The 13,511-nt window shown below is 42.0% G+C and overlaps 1 protein-coding gene and 1 long non-coding RNA gene across 3 annotated transcripts; one reads left to right on the top strand and one right to left on the bottom strand.

Moving 5' to 3' along the window:
- Positions 1-2,135: 2,135 nt before the first annotated feature.
- On the bottom strand, positions 2,136-7,287 carry prdm8b (PR domain containing 8b). The gene is made up of 4 exons (XM_010865423.4): positions 7,060-7,287; positions 4,666-4,890; positions 4,069-4,300; positions 2,136-3,831 (listed from the first exon to the last, which is right to left on the bottom strand). Exons 2-4 carry the CDS (start codon positions 4,882-4,884, stop codon positions 2,474-2,476), a joined length of 1,809 nt encoding a protein of 602 aa, XP_010863725.1. The 5' UTR covers positions 4,885-4,890; positions 7,060-7,287; the 3' UTR covers positions 2,136-2,473.
- Positions 7,288-7,445: 158 nt separating this feature from the next.
- On the top strand, positions 7,446-12,155 carry LOC109616468. Of its 2 annotated transcripts, XR_002197610.2 has the most exons (4): positions 7,446-7,723; positions 7,856-8,012; positions 8,634-8,665; positions 11,572-12,155. It is a non-coding gene; the product is annotated as an uncharacterized LOC109616468 (long non-coding RNA). The 2 variants fall into 2 exon arrangements; XR_004576658.1 differs by having other exon boundaries at positions 7,446-8,012.
- Positions 12,156-13,511: the final 1,356 nt, after the last annotated feature.

The raw sequence follows: 13,511 nt of genomic DNA, 5'->3' as shown, positions 1-13,511 counted from the left end.
CAGCGTCTCCACTACACAAATACGTGCCTTGTTGCATTCGTTCCAGATTTTAATCTTGATTTTCAAACAGGCTTTAGTAGATTTAAATTAAGCGTGCGGATATAAGGTAATTTATATTTTATGTGTTTTGTTCTACATTTGTTCATTATCATAAGGTGTGAATAGCGGACGTGTCCTAGCTATCGAGTAACTGCAATGGAAACATAATGTCGCTGTTAATCAATCACACCATAAAAAGACAGGACATGTGACTTAATGTAAAATCTATATTTTAAAGTAGGGTAGTTCCAGTGCCCCAAATTACATTACCTCTAATTTCCACATTTTTAAACGTTTTGTTATTAAGCAGAAGGTGTCAATGTGAGGGATTTACAGTCGTAATTTAGATCGAATGTCTTGTTCAAGGGCACAGCGACAGGTTTTTACATTGTTGGCTTTTAGGAATTCGAAAGCACGACCTTTTGCTTTTTGGCTCAGCCTTGTGAACGTTTACCACTGTCTGATTTCTGCATCAGGTTGTAACCAGTACATGCGGCATATGCAAGCTTTTGTGAAAGTAATATGTGGTTATCTCGTTTTTTTCTTCTATTCGCCTACACACAAATACATTTTTAATTAGCCCAACTGTATATCATGTAATTAATCCAAAACAATTACGGATGTTGTTAGTGATTTTCTGTGTATGTAATCACCTCCGATGGTGAATACTTTGATTAGTTCATGGGCATTTGATTTCTTTTATTAGATAGAAATTCATATTTTACTGTGCTATAACAGGTGCGATGCCATTTGGTATGACGGAGTTTTAGGTTTTCATGTCAGTGCTGCTGGAAACCATGTCAGCACGGCCTATTACAAACATTGAACAAGTATTTATATTGATAAGATTTGTTTTATGGGTAGTGTTTGTGGTGCACGAAATGTCGTAACCGTATGTGAACGTTAGTAGGGATTAATAATTATTTTTGTAGATTGGTTATTATTAATAAAAAGAAACCAGCACACACAGGTGAAAAAATTAATAATTTCAGTTTTTCTCAGATAATTATATTTTTATGAGTATTAATAATTAGAATATTATTTTCAATTATTATTTGTAGTAGTAGTACTAGTATTAGGCCTATCACAAATTATTTGTGCAATGGAAAATGCGAAAATGCAGACGCTATCTCCACAACATCGTCTTTCTCAGACAACACATTAAACCTGCTATACAAAGCCTATTGAAATGGTTTATTCGACCGAAGCCCAACGGTTTTTCATGGCGGTTAGTCCGCTATGTGCATTTTTGTTTATTATCCGCAACGTGCTAACCCGCAAACAAACCAGCATGTTTGTCCGGCGCTGGCCTGCTTTCATTTAAAATGTGTTTAGCTTAAAACATCAATGGTCTGAAAATATTACGATTTTGTAAAAGGTTTTTCATGGATTTATTTCCAACGTGACGAGATCGTAATTTCGGTTATAGTGTATGTTAAGCCGCAAATAAGTTTTTTTTCCGGCATCCGTGTCCGAAACCAAAAACTTGATATGGATACAAACGTGTAAGTGCAATCTCTCTTCATTCTTTTTGTATGAATACGTTTCACACACAGATGAAAATAAAGCTATTTTATTGTCAAAGCATTCAACATGATTAGATAAACTATCAAGTAGTAAATTTCAGCATGAAGGAAGGAACAATGAGACTAATCCCCACGGACACAAAATATTCCACTTTGTATTTCAAACAAAAGGGGTATTTACATTGTAATTGTATAGACTGCATCTTACTTAGACCAATCTCCATTAATACACATGCATTCTGAAATATATTCCTTCTGTTGGTCATTTCCCAATGTATGTCAATAGAATCCAACCTTAGAGGGAAAATGAAAAAAAAAAATACTCACTGAGTAGTAAACCTTGTAATGTGCCACGATTTTTATTTAGCATTTTCTATATATGTATTTATATAATATAAAATACAACTTACTGTACATTTAAATTACACATATTCCTATATTCCCTCACTCCCAAACTGTAAGTGCTTCATGAGATAAATAGATTAATTTCAAAATGCATTTTCATAAACTTAAATAAACATGACATTTGAAGAAGAAACCAAAACATTTTCTTTGTTAAAAATGAAAAACAAGTGCTCCTTAAGTGGTGTATGTCCTGTCATTCAGTCAGTCAGTCAGTGATTTGATCAGCCACGCAGTCAGTAATGCCACTTCTGTCTGTTTCTCCCTGGTGTCTGTGATAACTGTCCCAGAACCCACTGCGCTGGCGTAGCTATATTCTTTTTTACATTGTTCTTCAAGGTTAGGCCCGGCAACTTCAATGAATTACCAGAACCATACAGAACCGTCTGGGCTACAGAATATTCTACACATATTGTCCAACAAGGGGTTCCTTCAGTGAATTCTGAGGTCTGGTCGGCTCAGTCCAGCCCAGGTTGGCCCAGTGGGGGGGTTTATCTCAAAGTCGCTCAGTTGTGGGAGGTCATGTGACGCGAGAGGTGATGCCTCTCCCTGAAGGACTCATTGCAGATTGGACACTTGAGTTTCTCCTCACGCCTCCTCTTTACCATGGGCTCCATGGCAAACTCCTTCTTGTGGTGCGACCTCATGTGGTACACCAGGTCAGAGGTCATCCTGAAGGAGGCGTTGCACTTGGCGCACCAGTTCTGGGCTGGGAGACAGAGCGAGGTGAAGGAGGGCGGCAGTAAGGTCAGCGCCGAAGGCATTTGCAGCTGGATTGGTCCCTGGTTCTTGGGCCAGAAGGCGGTGGCGGCGGCTGCGGCGTACAGGAACGGGCTTTGCTTGGACATGGCTCCCGGCACGGGACAGTTGGCTCCCAGCTCGGCGCCCTGGAGTTTGGCAGCCAGGTGGTCTGCCTGGTACAGCCGGGTGGAGGAGATGGTGTCACCGACAGTCGGGTGACAGTCCAGGAGTTTGGGCGTGGTCATGACTAGAGGCGAGATCTGGGAGAAAGAGGAGGAGGAGTGACGCGATGGTTGGCTGAAGGCGCTCTTCCTCTCCCCGCCGTTACCCCCACCCTGTTGGGCCACAGAGGTGAAGGCACTCCCTAGTGGAGAGGCCTCCATACGGGTCTGGGGAGGCTGGGTCTCGGACAGGACCTGCCTGATGTTGAGGTGCTTTTCCTGGGGGTGGGTGTTGCCGGGGCTGGGCCGGCCCCCCTCCTTGTTCTCTGCGTTGGAACTCTGGAGGTTTTTGGTGCTGCCGCTGTTACCATGGGTCTTCATGCTCTGCGGAGACTTCTTGACCTCAGTGAAAGCGCTCCGCTTCCCCTCACCACTTGACTCAGTCGACCCTGACCCTGGTGGGGAGAACGGGGCTCCTCGTCGGTTCTCCTCCAGGCCATATGCTCCCCTGTAGTTCTGAGCCGAACTAGCGAGCTCCTCCTTGGACTTCAGGGATTGGGACAAACTCAGGGGGGGAACTCTGGCACCGTCTCTGTCCCGGTCCTCCGCCTCTGAGAACTTCCTTTTTCCAGAGCTCTCGCTGCGGATCTCAGCCTCGCGATCGCTGGGTGGGCTAGTCCGACTGTTCTCCAGGTCTCTGGCAAGGTTATGGAAGTCCGTAGAGGGTTTTGGGTTGTCAGCCTCTGAGCGACCCAGCTTTGGGCTAGCTCGGCTGGGTGTGGTGGTTGTAGGGGGTGGGTTAGGGCGCTCGGTGCTTGGCTCCTTAGTAGGGACCTCCTCATCCAATCCACCGGCTCCCATGCTCGAGAGTCTCTTGGTACAGCGGAACCTCAGGTGGGCCAGGAAGGGGAACTCAAACTGGAAGCGCTGGTTGCAGTCAGGACATGAATAGGGAGTGGACCCTTGAAAGGGAGGAGAAAACAATAAAAGTTGTAATACTATGTTTTTAAAAAGACAAAATATAACTATTAGCTATGTATTTTTCTGGACATGACACATGTTCGCCTAACAGAAGATGCAATACACTGACTTTTTTAACCAAATATTTAACCTTCATATGAAATTATATAATGATAACAGCAATTTCCAATGCCGACCCTATGTGAAGGCCCACTGCCCTGTCCTACTGCATTACTCACCCTTGAGTTTGGCTGGCGCTTTGCCGGCGCTCAGCAGTAGCAGCTCGATTAGATCTTTCCCGTACCAGACCAGCAGCTCTTCGTCCTTTTCGATCCTCCGGAGGGACCGGTAGAACAGCTGTCCATTTTTCACGTAGGCCTCTAAGTTTTGCTCATCCCGGTCCCGTGCGGACTGCACAAGCCGCAACCACATCAAGCCCTCCGACGTGCTGTTAGTTGCAGACGTGTCCACCTGCGCGTTACAACAGTGACAGAGAACCGGCCATATCCGTTAGCTGGACCCGAAAGAGAATTCCATTCAAACTGTTTTAGGTTTGCAAAAAATGATGTGGCTGGGAAGTTATAAAAAATCAGTACAGGCTATGTCATTGCATTACTGCAATAAATCTGCAGTAATGCAATGACGGCCTGTGTCACGCCAATGAAATGCAGAAGAGATTTTTTTTTATATATATATATATATATATATGCGCTATGCAAATAACAATGATAAAGCAACCTTGGCAGACACTTTTATTCTATAATGCAATCGTAAATAAAGTATATCATAATCATCATCAGTAATAAAACGCATAGTGTGATAATTATTGTCCTCACCCTGAATATGTAAGGCGCAGTTCGTTTGTCCGTTGATTTGAGCGCTACGAAGGCTATGCTGTCATACAACGACGTGTGACTCAGTACACAAGGCCCGAATATGGCATTTTCTGGAATATCACATGTGGTGTAGACGCTGGTGAATATATCCGTGAGACATTGCTGCACCGCTTTTGCGTCTCCATCCCAAACCAACTTCTGTGAGCTGGACTCCTCCATCGTCGGCTGTTCGTTACGGATAGACAAAGTAAGAGAAATATAATTAATACATATACAATATATAAATGGTCTTGATGAAGAGGAGTGCCAATAAATCGGCACCCCATTGGAGAATTGGCTAAATACATAGAGACAGCTGTCATGGCCGGGCAGGACTGGGAAAGTGTCGTTTTTTGGCCGGGCGTTTTAATTAACTGAAGTCCATTGTAGGACGAGAGTGGCCTATCAATTTCAACGAGCACGCACGCACGGTTGGCTGCCAGTTTTCCGCGGTATTCCCCGTAGCTGATGGAATAGCAGTAAATTGTGAGGAAATTAATGAATGGGCTTAAATGGTGGGCTATTAATTATATTGTTAATGACAATTATATATAAAAAAACAGAACAACGATAATAGCAAATCAATTTAACGATAACTATCACAGTGACAACAATATAGAAGGATCCCCGCCGAATTTGCCGAAATTATCACTCGAAATCTGTATTAATACTTATAGACTATTAGGCTTATTACTAAGGACAGTACTACAGTATGGCTATTATTAATGTTATTATTATTATGAGTGCGTTCATTTTTTATAAACTATTAAAAAATACTGCGGCTATATCACCCTCAAAGCATAATTTCGTAAAGTGTGTAACCTAATTATTTAAACTAGCCCCTAAAAGGAAAAAAAGGAATGAGAAATGTTGAGATCCGTATTAAATCGAAAGAGCATATCGAATGGATTTGAAGTGGACTGTCAAAGTCACTGATTTCATGTCATCTAACCTTTCGCTCCATTCTACACGCACTCAGAACGTATGTCCCCTCATTACCATAATCCACCACTTTCCCTCTCGAGACTGTAATTAAGGCAGCACGCGGAGTTAATTATTATTCTCCTTTACCTTCTGAATGTGTGTATTTATCGTTGACGTTAAGGCCAGTTTTCTTGGCAGCACAACATTAATATCTACCTTTGTTTCGCCACTTGTTTAATTAAACTACGCGTAGGCAAGCTTAAAAACAACGGTGTGAACTCGCCATTTAAAACAAATATTGTCTAGTGGATATCTGGAAGTCTAAATAATATAATTTTATGCACTGATAAAAACGAGGAAACTGTTCTGTAGTCTTAATTGTATTTACAAATGTTATATTCTTCAAGGGTGAAGGTAAGTGATCTATTAAAAATAAATTATATACATATTTATTTACCCCTATATTTTTTTTTGCATTTATTTATCGTCTTTTACGCTTTATCGTCTTTTACGTTTGCCTACATTATATCCATGTCTAAAGAGTGTGAAACATGGCTTTATTAATCTCAAAGGACTATAGCGATTTAACATTCAGCATGTAAACATGTCATGACAATCAAATAAAAACTCTGAAACATGTCACTATATAATGCTGATGCTTATTTTGTTTATATGTTAGATAGTTTGTTTTACCGTTACATTTCTTAAAATGCCTGTCAGAGACCAAAAAGCCAAATGCAGACTTCCATGAAGATTAAAAAGAGTATCTTTTTTGAGAGGTGCTTTATTCAAACATTATCATTCAAGAAACGTTCCGGCCTTAGAACAAAAGTAACTTTTCTTCTCAGCTGCATCCTTAGAAAGAAAATAGTTTGGACCAATACGACCCTGTTCTCCTATTTAACCAATTCTATATTATAGCCACTTTGAATAAATGAAACCTTTCAACTAGACCAACGCATTCAGAAAAGCAATTTTTCGCTCCATCCCCTATATATACCCGTTCTTTTGTGACTAAAAAGGTCGACACTCACAAGGGGAAAACCACACAAAAGGCTCCAATGAGTATGCATCTGGCATCTGAACTAAATGACAGAGAATAGCACGCGGAATGTATGCGCGTCCATAAAATGGATGAGAAGAGGCCAACCCATTCATCCACTTGCCTTCTATTTCAGTGGGTTTTACTCGTATTTCCGGCTGCCTTGTCAGCCAAAAAACTGCCTTAAATCAACACACGAGCTGAATTACCGTTTGTCTCCTCGCCCCAACATCTGTGGAGCTCAGAACCCATCCCTATACGATGCCCCTATTGATAGCCTGCATCCGGGATGCTGCCTATTACTATGACCGTGTCTGCCCGCCGTTCTCTCGCAGCAAAAACAAACCCTTCATTAAGCGTCTATGCAAAATAAGCCGTAGGCTACGTACCTTGTTGCTGCAAGTAAACAATAATCCACAAAAGTGACGCTGAAATCACTATGCCGCCTTGGAGAGCTGGTTGAGATGCGTCTTCCTCTCCGCGTCAGTACATGTCCCCGTATGGCGGTGAAAGTGACAGCGGTGCGGCTGATTTCACCGTTCGCGGAGAGGAGAGCGCGAGCGGAGAGAGACAGAGAAGAGAGCGAGGCGTGCAGGAGGGGCGCGATGCACTGGCTGACTGGCACACACACACACACTTTTTGTTTGCAGCCCATAATCTGTTCAATGAGGCGTGTCACTCGATGTCTCCACCCTTTAACTCTTCACTGTCCGGCTGGCATTTCCTGGGATTTATATGACAATATACGCTACACACATAGTGCCAGAACCTCAGAGAGCCGCGGTATTATTGTCATTTTACCGTTTTACCATGTTTCGGACGCAGGAGCACAACGACAGAATTATTTTTGAGGAGACAAATGAAGCATGTTTACACTTAGGTCGTCAGATTTAGGCATATAGGCTACATTATTTTTTCTTCATTTTCAAATATATCTCAGTTAAAACAAAAAACATGTATTGAATATTTGGGATATTACGCTACAGTTAATGCAAATAGCTTATTATTATTTTAACATGCCTCTGTTATTGTTGTAATTGCTTGTTTTTATCGGTAGGTAGTTATAATGGTGGTATCATGTTTCTAATATCTTATTGAAGTTAACGTACGTCCCATTGATTATATGAATATTCATGTCGTCCTGTCCCCATACCGTTACCCGAGTCTAAAGTGTTAATTTCACAGTTACAGTGCCCAGCCGCTCCGCTCCTCAACCGACTTGAAGCGTGCCCACCCGAGACTCCACGCAGCAGGGAGGCGGGAGGGAGCCTGGACACCTGGCTGGCCCGCTGCGCGCGGAGCATCCTGAGAAGAGGACTTCGTGGTTCTAGAACACCGACCGGTAGGACGATGATCCGGTTAGAGATGTTCAAGGGTTTACCTATAGTTAAAAAGAGCAACGTTATTACACAGTGATTTATTATCTGTTTTAGTCTCGTCCTGAACTAGGCAAAGGGGGGGGGGGGGGGGGGGGGGTCTGAACATAGAGGAAGATAAGAGCAGCAACCAGCAAACATGCTACCAGATACTAGGTTAATAAATACGCCCATGGTCGCGGGAAATCAGTTCACCAACGTTTCCTGACGTTGAATGATTGGAAGTTACCTTAAATATAACCGAACTACTTCCACCCTGATCCTAAAGTTCCAGAAATTGTTCGAATTAATTCACCAGAAATAATCCACTTTTTCGAATCTAACCATCAATCCAACCTTCTACGTGTTTCAAGTGTTTAGTTAAAACCGAGAGCCATACGTCTAGATTTTCAAGATTTATTAAGTATTAAAAAAAATGGTGTGTTTTTTATTTTATGCTACCTATACATGTAGAAGGTGAATATGTCTGTATAGTCATGTCTACTACTATTCCATTATCTTATTCTTTTCTATTACGTTTTTTTCATTTACTTTGTGTTTTGATCTATGCTTTTAAGCCCGCCTTTGAGAGCATGTTGTTTCAACAGGTTGTAAGTCTGATGGATACCCGGGGGGCAAGGTAAGTGGAGAGCATTGATTTGAAAGCAGTTATTTCATTTGATGCACAAGTCACCTGACCATGCAGCAGTGAGGCCATTATGTCAGACAACATCATGTGAAATAGAAATGTAAGAGGAATTTAATTGGAGCACACAGTTCATTATATTCTACTTATGTCTGGACACAATCGTTTTTGTACAGCCTGTCGTACACAAACGCACAAAGCAAGGAACTGAGAAGTAACAATTTAATTTGAATACGCTGTTCACCAAATCCTCAGTAAATATAGGTAATTTAAGAATATTAGGATAGTAACCAAAGCTATACCAGGATAGCTGAAGTTGGCCCAAATGCGAAGATACGTACCACCGCAGTTGATTCAGCTTTCATTCAGGCCGTAACTATATCCCCGATGACAAACAAACGCGTGAAAGAAAGGAAAAGGCGTCCTGCTGCATAATGCATGAAACATACTGTCACATCTTTGTATCGGTCCGTAACCATATGAGCTCGGTGACCTCAGGCCCTGTTCACGTGACTGAATAGAGACGTCATAAAGGAACTGTTCGATACAAAAGTAAAATATTACACATTTCTTTCCAAATGTCTCCAAAGAAGTGCAATCTGCAGTTCAGGATTTAGTAGCCAAACAAGTAAGGTAAAAGGGAATCTTTATAGCTGTTTTTTTGAGGCCCTAATTTAGATTATGACTACTCATGATTTTATCAACCTAAAAACATAACACTTATCAACCTAATAGTAACAGAAAGTGGTAAAATGCATTCAATTAGATTACATACATTTATCTCCAATTGTCTCAATCTATGACAATTATCTAAATACCTTACCAAAATATGTATTAATTCAAGTTCATCGTAGTTGTTATTCTTTTAATGATGTTAAGAGATTAACAATTTGGTTTGATTTACCTGAAGAATGAAAAGATAAGGGGTTAAATGTGAACAGGGCCTTACAGTATTCTATTCTATTATAATGTTGTATATGAATATAGAATACAATAAGTGTAGAATTATAGAACTATAGAATTCAATCCGTATAGATTTATAAAACTAATAAATTAACTGTGGAATGTAACTGCTATCGAATTTCAGAATTATATATTAGAACAGTGGAATGCATCAGTCTGTATTCCACTTTGATCTGGCATTATGTGCTTTTACCATTCGTGTCATGTTATAGGCATACACACAGACGACATAATGAGGAAATATTACAATTTAGAAAAGAAAAAAAATGCAATTTGCAATCAAAATGTCATATTATTTATTTCCTTTTTTAATTTTTTAATTTGCCCCTTTTATTTACAGCACACAAAGTACATTGTCAGGTGGGGCCATCAGCCCTTAGAAGATTGATATGCTCTTATTAGTACATCTCTCTCCAGCCAGTACTGCCTTGCTGAGCTTGATAAGGCCCTTCTCTCTCATTTACACCACCCTGAATTAGAGACACAAAGCTAGCCCAATCACCAGCCATCTGCTGATCTGGGACCAGAGTAGCACCTCACATGACGCTGGTGGAGGCCAGGGGCCGGGCAGCCTGGTCACAATCACCGGGTCTCCCATCCCCCATTCACTCATTGTTTTATCACAAATGGCCCTGTTTAATACCAGTGGTTTAAGAGAGCAGGGCTGGCTTACTCAGTACACACACACAGCCAGGGCCAGGCACATAACCACACACACACACACAGCCAGGGCCAGGCACATAACCACACACACACACACACAGCCAGGGCCAGGCACATAACCACACACACACACACAGTCAGGGCCAGGCACATAACCACACACACACACACACACAGTCAGGGCCAGGCACATAACCACATACACACACACACACAGCCAGGGCCAGGCACATAACCACACACACACACACACACACACACACACACACACACACACACACACACACACACAGTCAGGGCCAGGCACATAAACACACAAACACACACACAAACACACACACACACAGCCAGAGCCAGTCACATAACCACACACACACTCACACAGTAAGCGCCAGGCACATAACCACACACACACACACACACATGCAGTCAGGGCCAGGCATATAACCACACACACACACACACACACACAGTCAGGGCCAGGCACATAAACACATAAACACACACATGCAGTCAGGGCCAGGCATATGACCACACACACACCCACACACACAGAGTCAGGGCCAGGTTCATAACCATACACACACACACACACACACACACACGGAGTCAGAGCCAGGCACATAACCACACACACATTTCCACATGCGCACACACACTCACACACACAAACACACCCACACACACGCGCACACACACACCCACACACACACACGCGCACACACACACCCACACACACACACAAGCGCACACACACACAATCCCTTGACAATACTTTTCTGGGTGTAATCCTATGACAACACTTTTCTGGGTGTAATCTCATGACAATACTATTCTGGGTGTAGTCCCATGACAACACTGTTCTGGGTGCAATCCCTTGACAATACTTTTCTGGGTGTAATCCCATGACAACACTGTTCTGGGTGTAATCCCATGACAATACTTTTCTGGCTGTAATCCCATGAGAATATTGTTCACATTAGAGTCTGTTTGGTGGAATAAACCTTTAGCCGTTGGGTTAGCCCAGTGTTTAAAACACACACACGTACACATGCTCTATGATTCCTGTCGTAATAACATTTGCGATGAAGATATTCTTTAAATTCGGAGAAACACACTTAATTTTTCATGACATTACAGTTTCACTTTCTGTTTATTGTTTATTGCTACAAATTCTTTTTCAAGCAGTGTATTTTTTGTGTATAATTTTAGCTTCAATTGAGAGGTTTTTGTCTGTCTTTTAATAATGGAACAAAGCTATGATTTCTTCTAAGGTTGTCGGATCAAAACCTGAAACGACAAGATGAAAATGAATCATGCATCCTGCCCGTGAGCAAGGCAGATAATTTAACTGAGTAAACCCAGGGGTTGGTTTAGATGCAGACATCAGAGTTAGGTTGGACTTGGTGCGCTCAGGACTAATGCACTGTAAAGATGCTGGTTGATGTTTGTATACAGCGCTGTTTGGCAAAGATTTCATAACTGTCGCGATGCAGAAATTGATTGGAAATACCATTATCACAAGACTTAGTAGTACTAGCGAGACTGAAGGTTTCATCTAAGTAGGTAAGACTGCTTGTAACTACTAAGCTCCATATTCATGTCTTACAGAGTAAATTTAAGTTAAACATGGGTGTCTGTAATGCAGTTTAAATGTCCTGTACAACACTGCTTTGCTGTAAATGAGTTTATTAGTGTGTTTGTTTCCTATGCATGTGTTCCCTAGTGTTTTTATTTGTTCTCCATTTATATAGTTTCTGTAACACAGGACTCAAATGTAAAAAAAAGACTTTGGTGTCAGCTTGATCTCCCTGTTAAAAAAAAAAAGGTCAAAAACTGAGCACCTAACAAAAAACTGCATTGTCAAAATACAATGTCTATATCAATTTATTCTGTGTGAAAACTTCTGATATGTAAATAATTCTATAATATCCAATAAACATTATTTGGCGTGCTGGCCACATTCATTTCTTTGTTGAGTTGATAATCAAGTGCCAGTTGGGGGGGCGGGGGGGGGCATTCCTTTGAATTAAGCCAGTGAGAGGCCCCCTTAGGTCAGCCACTGAGAGACAGTGGCAGGTGAGATCTGGAGAAGCTGTGGAGCAAATGAATCAACATTCATAAATCAGCTGTAGACTCTGTCTTAGGAAAACACAGGAGGAAGTCAGCAGTGAGCTTTCCATCTTCTATCCTGTGGAGGGCAGAAGAGGGAAGGAGAGGACAGGAGTGGAAGGAGAGGAGGGAATAGTCTGTAGTTGGCCCTGTCCAATTGTCCTGCACATTTAAATGACATTTTAATGATTCTGCAGACGATTTTCAGCCCTTCAACTTCCAGTAAACGGTGAGAAGATGCATTTGTCATCCTCCTCTGTACGGGTTCCCCTTGGGAGTGGAACCCCTAACCCACTGGGTCACACAGGACCCAAAAGCCTGTCACCTGAGCCTCTTTCCCCGGTTCCCTCAGATACACCTGTTGAAGATCTGCCCCGGCTTGCTCCTCGCTAATTTCCAGCGTGCACTTTAAATGAACTCTCCGTTAATTGATCAGATCAGTCTCCTGGAGAGCCGAAAGAGAAGAAGAGGAATGAAGGGAGAAATGAATAATGAGGCAGTTTTATTCTGGATCCAGAGATTATACAAACGGAGGAAAAGAGCCAACAAATATTCTGTATGGCATATGGTACTTCAGCAGCCATATGGGCCAGTTTTCACAGAAATTGGCACAGAGGCTCGCAATGGTCAGTTGTAACTGCCAAAAAACAGGAAGAGAAAGAGAGAGAGAAAGAAAGAGAGACACAAGGACGGGGTGAGAAAGAGAGATAAAGAGAGAGAGAGATAAAAGGCTTTAATGACGACACTGATGTTGTCCCAAGCCTCTTCAGGCCTCCTGGTACAGGACCAAACCCCAAGAGGAGGATATACAAGATGTGTAGATTTGGGCAAGAGGAAAGACATGGATGGCTTCTTTCTTCAATGTATAAATATCCATGTCTTCTATTTCTCTCTCCTGTCTCTCTCCTCACTCTCTCCTCACTCTCTCCCCCTTCCTTCTCTCTCTCATCTATCTGTCCTTTATCTCCCCTTTCTCCTCTCTCTCATCTATCTGTCCTTTATCTCTCCTTTCTCCTATCTCTCTCCTCAATCTTTAATCTCTCCTCTCTCTCATTTCTCTCACTTGTATTTCTCCTCTTTTTCGTGCCACCGTGTCACTCTC

This window comes from Esox lucius, chromosome 13 (assembly GCF_011004845.1).
Source record: "Esox lucius isolate fEsoLuc1 chromosome 13, fEsoLuc1.pri, whole genome shotgun sequence".
NCBI lineage: Eukaryota > Metazoa > Chordata > Actinopteri > Esociformes > Esocidae > Esox > Esox lucius.
The sequence above is the reverse complement of the archived record's forward strand: the minus strand, read 5'-3'. Positions and strand labels throughout refer to the sequence as shown.

Excerpts from the sequence above, each read along its gene's own strand:
- prdm8b (XM_010865423.4), bottom strand. The coding sequence starts at position 4,884 with ATGGAGGAGTCCAGCTCACAGAAGTTGGTTTGGGATGGAGACGCAAAA. Across the intron at positions 4,301-4,665 it reads CTGCGCCTTACATATTCAGG|GTGGACACGTCTGCAACTAA; the intron begins GTGAGGACAATA and ends TGTAACGCGCAG. Across the intron at positions 3,832-4,068 it reads AGCGCCAGCCAAACTCAAGG|GGTCCACTCCCTATTCATGT; the intron begins GTGAGTAATGCA and ends CTCCCTTTCAAG.